The sequence below is a fragment of the Echeneis naucrates genome, chromosome 7 (assembly GCF_900963305.1).
Source record: "Echeneis naucrates chromosome 7, fEcheNa1.1, whole genome shotgun sequence".
In the NCBI taxonomy this organism is placed as follows: Eukaryota; Metazoa; Chordata; class Actinopteri; order Carangiformes; family Echeneidae; genus Echeneis; species Echeneis naucrates.
In genome coordinates this window covers 5,103,318-5,121,192 of record NC_042517.1, presented here as the reverse complement: position 1 = coordinate 5,121,192, position 17,875 = coordinate 5,103,318, and the positions used below count along the sequence as shown (strand labels likewise).

General features: G+C 45.1%; 1 protein-coding gene across 1 annotated transcript in view; it reads left to right on the top strand.

Annotated features, from left to right (window-relative positions):
- The window catches only part of camta1a (calmodulin binding transcription activator 1a), a 114,171-nt gene that overhangs the window by 67,581 nt on the left and 28,715 nt on the right, over positions 1 to 17,875 (top strand). The window contains exon 3 of the mRNA XM_029506279.1: positions 15,644 to 15,797. Within this exon, the coding sequence (XP_029362139.1) occupies positions 15,644 to 15,797 (154 nt within the window). The remainder of the gene's footprint in view (positions 1 to 15,643; positions 15,798 to 17,875) is intronic.

Sequence of the window (17,875 nt, the reverse complement as noted above, 5' to 3'; positions counted from 1 at the left end):
ACTATGGACTGCTCTATTGGTGGAGGAGTTATAAGAGAAAGATAAAGTATTGGGCCAGTGTGGTCGAAACAGTTTAGTAGTTGACATGAATAGTGAAGTAGTGGGAGCCTCAGAGGTATTTCATTATGGATAAAAACAATGCCATTTGTTTCCTTAATTGTCAATAACAATCTCTGTTATGAACATTGTTTTCATCTGTGTCTTCCCTCATGTCCTCTTTTTCTTTCTTTCCCTATTCCTACTGTTATGGTCTCAACCCCCACCTCCCATCACACCGTTCTGTCTTTATTTTTCTCTGCCAATGTGTCTCCCCAGGATTGCTGAGTTTCTCCCCTCTGCAAGGTTTGAGAGAAAATCTTTCTCTCTTTTTTTGGCTTGCTCTCATTCTCTCTCAGTAGGGGGCAGTGGAAAAGTAACTGCAAGGGCACATAAAGCCTTCAGAGTCAAACCATACTTCTTTTAGTCTTTTTTTTTTTTTTTTTTTTTTTAAATCTGGATAGACGTCATATTGAACACACGCGCATCACATGCACAACCCTCTGAAGGACGGCTCTTCTCATATCTATGTCTGCCCACCCCCCCCCCCATCCGCCCAACCCCACCCATCTCAAAATGCACCCACGCAAACCTGACAAGACACCGAGATTGAGTGGAGGAGGGCAGACGCGGAGGAGAGAGAAAAGCAAAATGTGAATGGGTAGGAGAGGAGGAATGGCAGGAGTCGAGGAAACAAGAGGTGGGTGGGGTGGAGGTGCTTTGAGAATGGGGGATTAGAGTTAGATGATTAGAGGTAGAAGATGATATCATTTGGTAGAGATGAGCAGGAGCAAACGAGCAGTGCAAATCACCCGACATTAACGAGCTGCCTCGTAAATTACTGCAGCCGAGTGTGTGCTTGGAGCTGGATCTGGGTAGAGCTACGTAGTGCAAGGGAGGCATAACGCTTGTCTTGATGTTATTTACCACCCCGTCCCAATTTATATAGTTATAGTTTCTCCCATTGCCCCAGAGCCCAAAATTGGCCTCCTGTGGCAGCATCTGAGGATGTTTCCTTATAAATAGCTGGAGATTTTATTTATTAATTCCCCCATGCTGTATCCTAACCCTCATACTATCTGCAAATGATACTTCCCTCCCTCTGTTATCCCAACAGGGGAAAGCTGGATTTAAAAAAAAAAAAAAAAGTGACCTGCCAGTGACCCTCCTGGATAGCTCTAGATTTGACAGGCTGGTCCTCATCTCCCTGCAGTGTTTACAGTGTTTACCTCCGGATACAGAAACTGCAGGAACAGTGAGTCATTAAATTATATTAAGATGTTGAATTTTTATTTTTATTTTTTTTCAATGAAATGCGATTTTACTTTTTCTTTTTTCCTTCTACCTAAATTCCTTAAACCATTTAGACAAATTCAGCAGGGATTGCAGCAGTTCAGCTGAAATGAGCCTGCGTATAAACCTGAATGTTTCATACTGTTCTCCAGGGGAGGCAGCCCAAGCGAGGGGGGGTAGACAGACAGAGTCAGGGATATGGATGGTGGAAAGTTGGACTCTCTCGATTCTTGTGCTCTCGGGGCGTGGGGGGTGGAGGTGGGGGTTGGGTGGTGTGGGGATAGAAGGGGGAAATATACATTTCTATTTTAGCCAGAAGCCCAGCAGCAGGAGAATGACTTTCATTGGCGGGATTCTAAATATTACATGACTTCCTGATGGCAGTGTGCTGTCTGAGGTGCTGTCTGGCCTGGTATTAACCTGTCCAGATAAATCAGCCGTTTACTCAACTCTGCTCCTCTATCCAAAGTACCATTTCCTCCCTTCTTACCTCATTTTCCTAGTTCCCCCCCCCCCCCTTTTTTTTTTCTTTTATTTTTTTTTCTTGTGCCCCACAGCTTCATCTGCTTTTTATGCACCATTTCTGCCTTTGGACCAATTTCTATGGTGTTATCCACTTTGTGTGTGTACAGTTTGAATATGTGGATTTACTCTGTGGTCCTCTGCCAAGGCCCCTAACGTCATATGCGGCCTGGCAGGTGACAAATAGTTTTTTAATTGCTTGCACCAGGAAAATCATTAGTCTCTTCCCTTTCCTTGGTGGGACCAGGCAGAACGTGTGCGCAATAATAATAGCCTCAGTCCCGTTTCCCGCTTCCCGCCTGCTATTTTTAGAGCGGGTATTTTTAGGGCCCTCCTCTGTGCAAGTGTGCATATGTGTATGTTTGTGTGTGTGAGTGCATGTGCTTGTGTTAAGGTGGACTAAATGGTCTGGTGGTACTTTTCTTCGCTTGTGAAGGAGGGGAAAGTGTGTTTGTCAACCCTGTTCCTGCCTCATGAGAGTTTTTCTCATTGCTGTTGCTATTCCCAAGCCCCCGGGAGTGTGCAGTTTGTCTCAGTGTAGGTGTGTTTTTGTGTGTTTGTGTGTATACCTCTGTGTCTGGCAGGCTCTGGTTTAGGCCATTGTGCTGTAGTGCATTACTGTAGCAATACACCGACACAGCGGCCAGCCAGATGAAGCCGTCCAGTTTATGGAGCAACCTGCAAACTCCAGCTGCTTTTGGTTGGGATTGTGCTTAGAGGTGAGATATAGTATTGATTTTCTCTCCTTGGTGCCCTTGCTATCCCTGCGTAGATATGCACCAGCGCTCAGCATCCATTCACTGAGAAAGGGGAGAGGGGGGTGGGGAGAGCAGAGGATAATGTTTATGTGACGATACTGACCCCATTCGTTCACATGGAAAAGGCGTGGAGCGTAAGGTGGCTAGACAGCGGAGGGGAATTGAATTTGCCAAGCTCAGATTGCAAGATGAACCCTGAATTTGATTTCTCTGTTATACAAGCATTTGTTTTTATATTTCTGGATGTCAAAGGGTGTTTGTGTCTACATTCTCCTGTGGGCCTATTACATGTGGAGGATTGCATAGATTTATGAGACTGTAGGCGTGCGTGTGGAGGCATTCACTTGTGTGTGTCTGTGCGTGCTGGAAAATTTGAATCAAGTTTAACTTTGCCAGATTTTTTTTCTCTTTATTTCTCTTTATTCTTTATTTTTTTTTTTTGCCTTTGGTTTGAATCCCAGTGGGGAGCCGCATTCAGTACAGTTCCAAAGCTGTTCAGATTCAGCACTCCCACCACTCTCTGCCTTCACTCGCACCCTCCTTCCCTTTAACATGATAAAATCAAGTACATGGTCAGTCATTATGTGTAACATTTTTGAGGAGTCCCACCCCGAACCCCAGCAACGCTGCAGCAGTCAAGTCATGTAAGAACCTCATTAAAAAAAAAAAATAAAATTCATAAGTCAATGATATAACTTAAAAATCTTATTACGAATATTATAAAAATATTAGTGTGACCTTTTTGTGAATTTTAAAGCTGGTGCTTATAAAATGTATAAGCAATGAAAATGGAATTGAACCCTGTGGACTGTCAGAGTTAATGATACCTTTAGGTGCACAGTTCATCAAACATCCCTGTACCACAGTACTTTGTCCTTGTCTGACACATGACGTACACACACATGCAGCTTTGCTAACCATTAAACTCTGTGCTACAGTTTCACTTTTCCTCGCCAACACCCCCTCAGTCAACATAACTTTTTTATTTTTTATTCATTTATTTATTTATTTTTTCACTTCTGATGTATCATGTGTAATGAGCAAGACCAGCGCAGACTGAAGAAAGACATGTATGTCCTGCAGGTTGAGACCAAGACCAAACACCCACCATGTGTCGTGCCACGTTGTTAACTTCTATCAACCGCTGGTTAACAATGTGAACATTTAGGACCTCCTGAATCCTAGAAAGGAAGTGCTTCTAATTTATTAAGAATATACTAAAGATGTTTTTTTCATCTGCCACTCCGTGGTTTGGTTTGAAAAGCCTGGCATTAATAAATTAATATTTTGCAGCTTCTACCAATAATTAATCAAAGTGAATAGTACTCTAGCCCATGAAAAGATTATACAATCTATCTGGTATCACAATTTATGAGGTTGGCCAGCAAAACAGCTGAACGTCACTGTGTGTGTGTGTGTGTGTGTGTGTGTGTGTGTGCGCGCGCGCGCATGCATGTGTATTTATAATCAGACTGTGTTGCACAGGCCAAGCAGTCCTAACCTGGCAGTGCAGAGACTGGGGAGACCCCCTCTCTTTCCATCTCTCCAGCTTTGTTTGACTAAGTAGTGCCATGGTGTTGGTGTTGGAGAGGGCTGGAGTGGCAACAGCAGCAGCAGTGCAGCGTATGCGTGGGTTGCTTGAGCCAGTGGGGCTTGGCACAGAGAGGCAGCATATGTTCATGGCCAGCTTCCTTCCTCCTCTCCCATCTTTCTCTCTCTCCCATCTCCCCCCTTCTCTCTCCCTCTCTCACTCCAGCTCCCTCCTTATGAGCCTTGTCTGCTCTCCCCCCTCATTTTATTTCCACTTCTTTTGGTTTAGAGTGTCCTCATATCACCTGTGGGAGACAGGCTCGTACAGAGATCAAAGAGACATCAGGGACCCTGGTGTCCCCCAAGGACAGCCCTCCATGTCTCACTACTGTCACGCCCCCCCCCCACCCCTCAGTCACAGACGCACACACTCTCTCCTCTTTTGTCATTTTGTCATTTGGCGTACGATCAGAGAATATGTGATGCAGCAGGTAATGTGTTGTGGCAGCGAGGGGGCTCTCTGCTCTCTATTTTTGATGCCATTCCAAAGGTTGGTCACCTGCACCCTGGCCCATCTCTGCCCTACATAAACACTGGCTGATGTCCAAGCATGTCAGAAGCAACCATTTCTCGATACCATTAACTAAATGGTAGATATGAACCACTGTCCGCTGTCTGCAAAGCAAAGGGTTAACTGTGGCCCAGATAGCCCCAAACAGCTGTTTCAGCCTTTCGCACCTTCTCTCCTGCTGCCTACTCTCCTCCCTGCCTCCTGGGCCAGTAAATGAACACTCATTTGCAAGTTAGATAAATCCTTTGAATGTATTATTGATGCAAACAAATTAGCCTGTAGGCCCCAGACAATACCTAATGGAGCCTTGGCTTATGGGTGAGGTAGTTTCCAGCGAGGGCACTGTCGTTGTTCCAGGATTGATGTCTGCTCTTCTGCCCCGTAATTATTTCTTCTACAAATTATTCAGCTGTTCTGATGCAGTTTGGGGTTTAAAGCAGTGCTACTTATTGCAGCCTATATGATTCTAGGCCTCAGCCCAGCCACATTCATTAGTTTATTAAAGAAAAATAAGACATGGGCAATTAGATAGCTTGGATAAAGCCACCAAAATGAGGGGATGTGTTGTTATTCAAGTTTATGTATGCTACTCATAATTCACTGGGGTTTATGTTGCTGTTGCTTTTTCAAGGATATTCTCTTATCTTGTTGTACACAGACACATGCACACATTTTAACAGCCTTGTATAAGCCTATTCCCATATTTACAGAGACTCAAACTGACTCCCTTTCACAAATATGCATAGGAACAGTGGCAGAATGTGTGTGGGCACCATACACAAAGGTGTGGACACATGTGGATCCAAACACATAGGAACACACACACGCAGACCGAGCAAGTGTGCGTGATTTGTGCGAGCCAGCTAAAAGTATAATGGAAGTGGTGGTCGTTGTAGAAGAAGACGAGAAGAAAAAGTGAGCGAGGAGATGAGAGTGAGCAAGGGCTACCACGCTGTCCTCAGTGATTAGCACCCAGTATTGATCAGAAGAGGGGAGGGGAAGGCAGGCTGAGGGGGAGGGGGGTGGGGGTGCAGGCCCCAGGGCTCGGGCCCCAACTCTCTGGTGGCCTCCGCTCTGTACTCCTCCAGCAATTTGGCTCTGGCTGTCACGAGATACATCAAAGGGTCTTAGCCTTCCATTCGTCCCATTCGCACACACACACACACACACACACACACACACACACACACTGATGCGAGCACGCGCCTTCCTCTGGCCTTTGAAAAATGCTGTATTTGATTACATCATTTTCCCTTTTGTTCCACAGTTAGACATTGTAAATCAAAGCTGATGTGCTATCACCAACGTGTTAAAGAGAGTCGGGGCTCTCTGTTCACCCATGAAGCCGCATTTGATGGTTTTCACAGTGTAAGTGATTTTTAATGATGTCAGTGTGTCATTTTCTGTAACATGCTTTCACCTTTAAAACTTCCATAAGCTATGAATTTTAAATCTTTGCTAGCAAACAGTCTGATTGTAGCTGCAGTTTTTTTTATTTATTTATTTATATTTTTTTTTTGATCCACTCAGTGTGCCCAGTTCTTTAGACGCAGATAATGTAGGTATTCAAGAGCTGCAAGTCTCAAGCCATGAGAGCAATCAAACAGTCCAAACAGAGACATACAGCATCCCTCAACTGGTGATGGTGTGTCCATATCTCTCCCCAGTATTTTGTGCGTGAAGAGGAAGTACTCATTACTCCACCTTCCCTCTCTCTTCTCTCTGGCCCAGACCTGTGTTAATGCATTTTCTCCTCGTACTCTTTTTTTTTTTTTTGCCTCCCCTCTCCCTCTGCCTCCTTTTCAGCTGACTCTGAGCTTTGGCAATCTTATTTGCCTTTCGATCCAGATCAATCTCCATCTTATCTACAGCTCCTGAATCATAAACATTTCATAGGCTCAGCCTTGACACTGACAGACACGAGGTGGTGAGGATTCGGTGTAAAGTGCCTGTGGAGACTAGTTAATGCTGAACTTCACAGGGTCCGAAGAAAGCGCTGAAAATAGTGGCCCGTCGAGCTCGGCAGCACCGCGCTACAAACTCCATTATGCACAGCTGTCTCTCTCTCTCTCCCAGACACACACACACACACACACACACACACAGTCGTACCTGCATTTGTGATCATGTGCAGTCACATATGCACATATTTGAGGGATGTGTCTGCTTTTGTCTGTGTGTATGCCAGTGTGTGATGTATTATTCATAAGAAGAAGAATTCATCTCAGTAGACCCCTTCAACAATTTGGAGATGCTTTGTGCTTAACAGCTTAATGTAGTTAAGGCTGGCTAACACCAGCCCCAGCACCAGCTGATTAAGACCAATACTCCTGTCCTCACTGCACACTGCTTCAGCACAGCATTGCTGTTATGAGAAGCATCGGCTCTGTTGGAGACGTTTTCCTGAATTTACCTGACGTGTTCCAATTTGAACATCTCTCAAATTACGGCATCTAATTCAATTTCTGTCTCACCATTTAGTCACTGTCACGGGGCTCAAAAAAAAAAAAGGTGAATACTTAACACCTTCCAGGGCAAAGCCTGATTGACCTTGGATGACTGTGTATTAAAACTGTCTCTATGCGTCTAAATGGAGGAGCCAGAATTCCCTGTTTTTCCCGTTTTCCTTTGTCTCTGCTTCTGTCTTTATGTCCCCACCTCCATTTTTGCAACAGCAGGTCAAACTTTAACTTTGTGTGGGTGCGAGTGCTGCCAACAGTGGAGCAGTCAGCAAAGTGCCACCTCAGCACCTGTGCTTTAATGATTAATACCATATTGATGGTCTCAATTAATTTCCTATTACACCACCAGAAGGCTGCGGTCGCTCTGTCTCTGTCACGGCCCTGCGCTTGTTTTGGGAAGCCTCTTTATGGCAGCTGCTGGATGGAGATAGTATGCTTCTCACTACTTCACGCACACAATTTTGCAGACAAAAGTACCAAGTATGCACGCTTTCATGCACGCGCACACACAAAATTATACACATACTAGTATACTCTGGAAGCACACACTGACCCTATTACATGGTGTTTTGCTTCTCACATTTCAAACACTTGCATAAAGATAAACAAATAAAATGCAACTTTTTGTCAAATCATGTTTAAAGGGAAGTGGGTGTTTTTGGTTATAATGTTCAGCAAGGATCAAAATCCTCTCCAGAGCCCCAGAGTTTCAGCTCTGCAGTGATGCTACAAACCACCACTCTCACCTGATTGTGTGACTTCGGTACAGCACAACCCCTTTGATTTGCATTTGAACCTGGCGTGATATGCAGTGTTGCATTTTTGGGCCGTTTATGAGAGCCTGTGCTCTTGATTCTTGCGTAATCCTTTGCCCTGCAGCGCTGGTACACATTTGTAACAGTGTGTAAGATACTGATTTATTCCCATGATGATCTCTCGCTCAGCCGTTTGATAACACATTTCCATGACCGTAACTGTCTGTAAACCTGCTCAACTTGCAGTCAACACTGCCCCCGTGGAGAGGCAGGGGAAATGCTTTTGTTTGTGGATCAGATTGGCAGACTTCTGATGGCGCCTTTTCTCTCTCTCTCTCTTCATTACCTTTCCATATCCCATTCACCACTTCTTATCTCTGACCACTCCGTACTTCACCCCATAAACCCCTCTATCTCTCTCTAATATGCACTGTTTATCTGAACGTCATTCTTTCATTCTGTCTCACAACCACACAACCACACACTCGCACACTGTCTTTATTTTTCATTTTTCATGTGGACCCAATACACACCACTGGTTGCTAGGAAACCATTTGAGCATTTTTTTTCCCAGGGGTAGACGTTTGATTACCCATTTGTATGGTGTGGATGTGTGTGTGTGTTAATGTGCGTGTCTGTGTGTGCACGTACTTGCTTGTGTGTAAAGGGCTGGTGTGTATGTCTCCAGAGAGAGGTCTTGCCAAGCTCAGCTCTGGGGCCGCTCCAGTATCCAGCCCAGTAATAATAATGAGCCCCTCGCCATGTCTGACAGAGCGTACAACTTCAGTGCTCCTGTAGCCGTTGCTGCTGTCATTGTGTGCAAGACTCTTGATCTGTCTCTGTTGTGAATACACATCTACATACATGTGCATTTGTGCTTTTAGAGATTGCGCTCGACTGGGTCTGTTTGCTGTCACAACATCAACAGTTGTTTCCGATGCTGACAACCGATGTTATCTATTATTGTTCAGTGGGCTATTGCAAAGGCAGATAGAGGCCAGGTTGGACTGTCTTGCTGCTGGACGAACATCAGTCCTCACTGTGACTCCCTGTTTAGAAATGCACCAGCACATCTCTTTCCCCTGGCTGCTCCTATGAAGTCCTGATTCGCTTACAGACATGGGCAGAGACACATAAATAGCACGCCTTGTCGGCTGGCACAGGGAGAAAGGCAACGCACACAAACAAATCAGACTCAACAGTGATATGAAAGGAAACGAGAGCAGAATAGAGGGAGAGATGGCATTAGCTGTGTTTTCCTCCTCCAAATGTCCAAGAGAAAGAGATGAAAATGAGAGAGCAAGCAAGTGGAAAAGACTGAGAGAAAGCCAGAGGTTGAAAGGTATTGTGAGGCGGAAACAAAAGAAAAGAACCATGAAGGGAGAGCACAAGGTTAAATCCTCCCTCCATCTGAGGGGGCTCAGTAACTTCCTCTCGCTTCCTTTATTCCAGCGTGACTCGGTGTCACCTGGATGGCCACTGAATATTAGGATCAGTGCCATGGGCTCAGCCAAGGCCATTATGGCAGCCGGATGGGCTCCTGATGGCCCTTTCTCAGTTTGCCCCTGGGCAGCGTGGCCTCTCACTTGGGACCACCACAACTAATGGAGAGGGTAGTGTGCTCTGTAAGGGCTTTAGGAAGAATAAGTGGGCTGTAAACTGTGAGTTGAGTTGTGGCAGCTAAAGGGGCTTCAATGCCTCACTGCCCGGCTTACCGCCTGACTTACTGCCTGCCTGCTTGGCATCCAGAACGCTCCTCCATATTCAGGCTGTGAATACTGGCCTTTTGCACTTTTATTGTAATGCATGCAGACGCTTAGCACAGCAACAAACACACTCCACCTTTTTACTGTGGTGCACTGCACAAATAAAATATTTCAAAGCAGGGAGGAGCCACGCACAAAAATAGAGGAGCACTCTCTCGCATTCTCGCTCACAAACATGTAGAAATGTGCAAAGCACTCACGTATCTGCACAATTACACACAAAAGTGCACGTGCACACACACACACTCGCACACAGTCTTGCATTCCCCCACCCAGAGTGAAGCAGTTCTGCCCCTCTAAGCTGAGTTATTTAAAGCCCCGCTCTCAACTCCATCGGAGTGATTATGTGCTACTGAATTAAACATCACAGGCCTCAGCCCCTGGCTTCCTCTGAAACACGCTCAAACATGCTGGCCTCTTCCTGTTCCTCAAAAGTTCCAAGTTATGCCTTTCATATCTCTCAGTCTGTGCACTTGGTAGTGGAGGTAAAGAGGTGCAGCGTGAATCTTGCCTGAATCAGGATCTCCTGCTATGCTTTCCACCCCTCTCTCAGAGTTTGGACAGAGGCAGTTCACCATGAGAAACCCCACGTAAACTGAGTTGTATCCCTGGATTGGCACCATCCCAGGAAACATTTTAGCTTGGCGCTGAGGCGGTGATGTAGCTGGTGGAGAACCTGGTGCAGCAGAGGGTGAACTGTAGCAGGTGGGGTTGAGCATTAACTCCAGACATCTCAATTAAGATGTCTTTATTCTAAAGTGGGAACATTTAAACAAAGAGTTCGTCATAGAAGACCCGGAGAAAGAGCGGGGGGGAAATGGGTGCAGATAGGGGATTACTCTGCCACCTAGACGGGAGCTTCAGGCTGCTTGCTGCCTTTTCGGGCAGGTTTTGACGTAGAGTTTTGTTTACCTCTGTGTGTGTTCATGTACTAAATGTGTGTGTCTGTGCCTCTGTGTGTCTGCACGAGGCAAGGCACCAGCCAGCCACCCCCACACTCTAAAACACACCCGTTGGCAGTGAGCGATAAAGGTTCCAAACAAAGGGAAGAAGTCTTCTGCCTTGTGGAGGTGAACTTACAGCACCACAGAGGCAGCTGACCTTGAAATGAGCAGTGGTGTTTAGGGACAGGCGGGGGAGGGCGGTGTTTAACAGTGCAACCTCAGTGCCAGAGGCCAGGAGGCTGCCTAATGACTGGCACCCCATGCCATCCATCACCATGCCACTGCCAGGGCGACTGACCCCGCATAGCCGCGAGAGCAGGGCCTCGTACCCATCGAGTGGACAAGAACACACAACATGATACACACACACACACACACACACACAGACACAAAGGTATTGCATGTGCATACAAATCTGCATCGATGTCTGTAGAGATGCACACCATAAATTCTAAAATGCATTGCACGCGCAAATAGCATGAATATGCAGTCACAATAGCAGATGCACTCAGACTCACACTCACAGCTCATTGCACTCATTCTGCATGCATACTGATGTATGTACGCCAACCAACATACAGAAATCTGCCTCTAGACACTCATTCACTCGCTATTTATAATTTAATGTAGGCAGACACAAATATACAAAGGCACAGATAGATTCACAAACAAAAATATACCAACACATGCACCTCCCCTCTGTATTTATGCCTTGATGCTGAATGTTTGTGACAAAACAATTGACTGCTTCTGCTTTCATGATATTTTGTATTGAAATGGATATCCCTGTAGCGTGCTAGTTCAGTTCTCCCATGAAGAGCTGTCTCATTCTTTTCCTCCCCTGCTTATTTTCCCCATTCCTTCCTCAGAGCGAAAGCGGAAATGGGGAGGGGGGCTTTTCCCATACCTGAGCCCCTGCCTGCTCTTCTCTTTCCTTCATTTGACAGACTTTGAAGCCCCCATTCCTTGGTGGGGGTTATTTTATCAGAAAGAAAGAAGGTTTCCCCCTGCACTCCTCGGCTCATCCACGTTCCATGAAGCATCCCCTCTCAATTAAGATCCTTTCATGTTAATGGTGTTCTTATCGCTCTTGTGCACGGGTTGTGAAAGCGAGGCCTACTATGTTAGAGTACAACCATCGAGCAGAGCTGGCTGCCTGACAATATAAGAGCTGCTACTCTCACTTTTCTTACCACCACTGCCTCTCTGTTGTTCCACATATCTCTCTACCTTTCCCTCGATCTGTTTAGTCTTTCTTAGAGAAACATCCTACTGTACTAAATTGTCGTTAAGAAGATCCCTCGTTATACTGGTCCTGCGTCTGCACACCAAACCAAATGCTGCCCTAGTGTGCAATCTAGGTGGCATTTAACAGGATAACGTCAGCATCTGTCCCACGTTAACGGTTGCCTTTCACACAGACGTTGATCCGGCTCTATGATAACCTCCGCTGTCGGCTTAATGGCAAAACAACTATTTCCCACCCCCATTCAGGGTTTGTGCCTTTTATACAGAATAGGGAGGCAGAGTTTCTCACCTCAAACAGGCTATATAAAAGTGTCTTTTGTAGCTGTATGGAGGTGTTCCAAGAAAGTGACAGAGGTCACGGAGGCTTAACAAGACAGCGGACACATTACTAGACCACTCATACCAGATTCCATCAATATATGTGCTTTGTACTGAAGTCTCAGTTAGTTATATCTCGACTCTAGCTCAACATACACATTCACTGCCTCACACTCAGCGCACAATAGAAGGTCATTGTAACTGTCTCCATCGACATCCAACTCCTTGTGTGTCTTGAGCTCCATTAGAGCCTCTCTCACTTTCTCTCCCTCCTTGTCTTTAGGAGTAGAACAGGGTGTATGACTTCAGGATGAGGTAGGCAGTCACTGAGAGATCGTTGGAGCACTGGCCGCCTCTAAGTGCGTGGGTGCCAGAGAAACCTGTTGCCTGGCTACAACAGCACCTTTATCCTCCGGTTGCGATGGCGATGTCTTGGATATCGCATTTGCATGTGTGTGCAAATGTCTGCGTGCGTGTGTGTATGTGTGAGTGCTGGCACGCCAACTTTTTCATGCATGTCTCCTGCACTGTGTAGACTGTGAGTGTGTGTGTGTGTGTGTGTTGCATGATGTTCTCTTCTTCCATTCGTATGCATGGTTTTGTGTACTGATGTATTTGTGTGTGTGGTTGTTAGAGAGTGGTGAAAGGAGGGGCAGGAAGGCGCTCCACCACCCACTCAGCAGGCCTTCCGCCCCCATGGCTGACTCCCCAAGACTCTGCTAGTAATTAGCTCAACATCTATCCATCTGTTCTAGGGAGGCGCAGTAAACATTAACACAACACAGCAACATCAAAATGTTGGCTGTACATTTTCTTCATGCACACGCGGTATGTTAATACCGCACATGCACATGCTTACATGTAACATGCTGTAATACAGACATGTATTAATAGGCTCAAGCTCACATACAGAATTAAGCTTACTGACATGCAAACACAGACACGTAGATATAAACAGCTCATCCTCATGCTCACGCTCACCACTGGCTCCTGCAGCTGTATCCCCCACCCCCCACTGCGGAAGGGAGTCTGGAAAACTGCCCTAAGACCCACATGGGGAGCCAGTGAAAAAAACAAACCAAAAGAGTACATTACACAATTAATCAATAAGTTAATGAGACCCCATTTTCTCGGGAAAATAGTATCCAGGCAAAAAGTTCCCCCTCAGCCTTTTTCCCCTGCTCCTGGAGAACCAACTCCTGATATTACACAGTCGAAAAAGAAAGCAGCCAGCAGGAAATTAAATTAAATTACCATCCTGATAGATTTATGTGACACTTTACATTTTCATTGTTTTGTTTCCCTCCCAAAGTGGAGGCGAGCCTGAGTTGGGAGAAAACCGTTAAACATGTTGTAAAGTGAGACAAGAGAAAGAGGCAAAACAGGAGCAAGAGCCTCAGATGCTTCTGGTTCCTTCTTTGATTTGCAACAGAAAGCAGATTCCTAACAGTAAAGCACAGAGGTACTGGTTGGATCCCACATCGTCTCTTCTTTTATGTTTAGCACATATGTGTGTGCATTTTTTGAATAGCTACAGTAAATGTGAAAAGCTAGGACACAGCTGGGCGTCTGGATGTCTGAAGGAGACTGTTTGTTACCACGCGTGTTCGCCTACCAACCTTTTATCAATGTACGTAGTTTGATACAGTATGTGTCTGCTATATTATTCTAATGAGTTTGTCTATGCCAAGTCTGTTTATGTTTGTGTCTGTGCCTGTGTGTTTGCACCCACTGCACGCGTGCGCATGCATATTCACTCCCAACTGTGCCCGCACATCCACACACATTCATGTACGCTCATAATTGAATGAAGCGGTCGACATGCTGCGCTCTTCTGGTGAAGACTGAGGGCATCTCCTAGTTATTGACACAGCTGGTGGTGCCATCTGGGTGTATCACACACCGCCCCGTGCCTTCTCCATCCACAACAGTGTGGCAGTCATCACCTAGCGTCCATACCAATGACGGGGGACAAGGAAGATAGTGAGATAGTCCGGCTCCAGCTCCTGGAAGAAGATCTGCCTCCTCCTCATTCCTGCTGCTCCATTAAAGCTCTGACTGCCCAGACACGTCACACTGTAGAAGCTGGAAGATGTGGGGATGTTGTCTTTTTTTTTTTTAAAGAGAAGTAATTGTTTATGTGGATGTGTTTGCCCCTAACCACACCCCTGTCTGATGAAAGGGGAGGAGGAGAGAGGGGGAGAAAGTGAGAGGAGGAGGAGGAGGTGGGGGGGGGGGTGTTCTCCCAGATTAATGGTACACACTGAGAGGGAGCACAGACCTACAGTAGCAGCACCTTGATTTATATGCCACTTAGCACTGATGAAGCTTCAAACTGCAGTCACACACACATGTTGTCACAGCATTTTTCTCTATCAAGGTCTTTGTTGGTTTGTCGATTCCTGTGTCTTGATTAGCTGCAAGTCTATGCACGTGTGCAAGTGTAAGTGTGCATGTGTGTGCGTGCCTGCGCTTCCTTTAGTCATCCATCTGCTTACAATTTTTCTTCCATATACCGTGTACATACACCCGCGTATACCTGCTTATGTTTGGATGCCTCCAGGTCTGTTGTCATCGGTGCAGTGTTTGCTTGTTCCCCTACTTGTCACTGTGGGGATATTGTGCTATATTTGTGTGTTGCATTTGTGCTAGTTTAGTGGCAGTTGGATGTTTATGATAAATTGGAACCGATAAGACCTAAAACAGGAACATTCCTTGTGTGAGTTTTTGCCGTGCTACTTAATCAAAGCTTTCCATAATTGCAGAAGTGGATTGTTGTTATTCATAGAGGCACCAACACTCCTTTAAATGCTACCTATTATCCGTAAACTGTCAATTTAGGGAATTTGTAGAAGGTAACCTAGTAACGATTTGCAGGCAGCAAATTGTTGAGATTTGACTTGGTAAATACAGGAAGAGTTAATTGAGGGCATCAGCTCACCATGTGGGAGGACTTGACAAAATGCCATAAGTGTGTTACATGAGCACACATTGTAATTATCACACATGTGCACACACAAATACACACACCCAAGTGTGCACGCGCACATTTGGAGATACAGATAGTCAAGTAATGAGCGAGATTATTACAGATTTCTGATCCCAGATTTGTTCTGCTCCCTGGTTGTATTTTGAGTTGTGCATTTCCTCTCCTGTTCTCAGGCTCTGTTGTCTGTGTGAGGGTTATCTTCACTCCAGCAACATTTATTTTTTTTTTAAACTTCTCTCTGACCAGCTGGCATGTTCCACATAAGAGTCCTTCCAGCTGAACCACAGTATCTCAATGTCACTACCACTCAACTATTATATATATATATATATATATATATATGTATATATGTATATAAAAAAAAAACTCCTCCCTATTTAAACCATATGCAGTGTAAGATATCCTCTAATCCCCACCTCCCCCATCTTCCCTCTCTCTTTTCCACCCACAGAACCCTGATATTGTGCTCGTCCACTATTTGAATGTTCCAGCCATTGAGGATTGTGGGAAACCATGTGGTCCGATCCTTTGCTCCATCAATACAGACAAGAAGGAGTGGGCCAAGTGGACCAAGGAGGAGCTGATTGGCCAGCTCAAGCCCATGTGTGAGTATTTGAATAATCCCATTCAGAACTGTGCATTCACCAGTTGTAGCCATCGCACTCCCAATGTTTATTCATAGCCTTAAATATAAACAGTTCCTGTCCCCTTTTTAGAGGCTTTAATAGTTTTTACAAGTCTAATGCATAAAAAGATTAAATATAGTGGCTGTTTGTTTTTGATTTAATGTCCAGTCCTATTAGCTGATAGCTGGTGCACTAAATGCCCTCAGCACCTCAGTCAGAGAGCAGCTTTGCTCAGTGTTTCCATTTTGTTATATGAGTCTGTGTCCTCCTGGAGCTATCTCTGAGTTATGGGTCAAAGTTCAGCTTGTCCCCCCGACCTCTGGCACTGCTGGCCCGGCTGAGAGTGCATCTCCTCTCTGGCCCGTGAAGGAAGTCATTGCAGAGGAGGGCGGCAAGCTGGTTATTGATTCATGTTAGTGCGTGGGAGCAAGAATGTTTGACTCACCAGAAATCCCCCCTCCACCTTCTCTGTAGCTCTCCTTGTCTCTATACCCCATCAATGGATTGATCCCTGTTGTTATCAGCTTTACTAATGCTCTGTGAAATGCACTATGTGTTCTTTATGAGTCTCTAGACCTGCCCAAAGGATGAGGCAATGTTTTGGAAAAAGTCAGGGTTTGTCTGATGATGATAATAGCCAAACGGTGCTTGTGGGGCATTGAGAATCTTTGAGAGAGCTCTTAAGATAGCTTTAACAACCAGCCTGTGATTCGGGTGTGTCTGGCAGGGGCCAGCAGGGCTGTGACTGATATTCCAATGGCCAATTATTCGTGATGTGGCCAGGTAAAGAGGAACGTGTCAGCAGCTTTACAAGCACACAAGCATGCTGGCTGCATACTGACAAGGCAGTACAGACCATCATCACTGAGATCTTAGCCATTTTGTGATCCTCCTCGCTGCTTTGCTTGCCATCAGTTTCAAGACATAATTTAACATAAAGTCTTACCTCAGGACAGCAACTGAGCAACAACGGCCTACTGTATTCATTACATCTGTGGCTTAATGTAAAAACCAAGAACAATTTGCAGTAATGCGTAAAGTCATTAACTTTGGGAGTTGTTGGGACAAAGAGGGAGAATGTGAGATGCCTTCTAGCTGCCAGGCTACATAAGGGGGCTACATAAAGAGAAGAAAAAAAAAAAACTCTCGTGCTTTCTGTCTTTGCTTTCTATCTTTCCTTTCCTCTCTATCCCTGTCTCTTTTTCTTGGAACAGCCAGCATGTCAACACAACCTCTGTGATAGAGCAACATTGCCATCTAGTGGTCTTGTAAGATCGAAAATAGCATCTGAATGTAGGAAGCAAAGACTTGATAAAGTCATGCTGTATTATCTATGCATTATTTAATGTTAAATTATATATTAGCTCTTACCATACAACTTGCATCTATTAGTAGATATGTTTTTGCACTGCACAGGAATATTATATGTATGCAGCACGATTCCTCAGAGGTATAGTTAAGTCAGCAGGCAAGGTATTCCAAAAGTCAAACTTCATTGTCTGAGTATTGAGTGCAGGTTGCAAGGATGCATAAGTATAAAGTACAAAACTCATACCGTGTGTGGCGCAGGGTCGTACATGGTATGTGTGTGGCTCTGTCTCAGTGAATTTCTCTTTTATAATCCCATCCCTCAAGCCGATTTTTGTCATCAAACGAGCCCTTAGATTCATGTCAAGTTGATATTTTTCTTGAACAGTGTCAACTTTTGCAGTATAATTGCCCTTTTCCTTCCTGCTCTTCCTTTTTGTTATTCTCCTCACAACATTTCAGCACACAAGCCATTTGACATCTCTTATTATACAAAAAAAAAAAAAAAAGAAAAAACAACAAAGGAAAAATGTGGATTTCATGGATCAGTAGAGCTTATTCTGGCTCCCCATGACAAAAATATACACATGCACTCGTGCTCTCAGTCACACAAACCTTCACATGCACGGATGCTCACACACAGCAGTTTAAATCTAAGCCCTGCGCAACATGGCCTTGTCTGACCTTGTCCTCTTTAACACACCACAGTGTTTGATGAGAAGGAGAAGAAGCAAAGGGGTGAGAAGGGG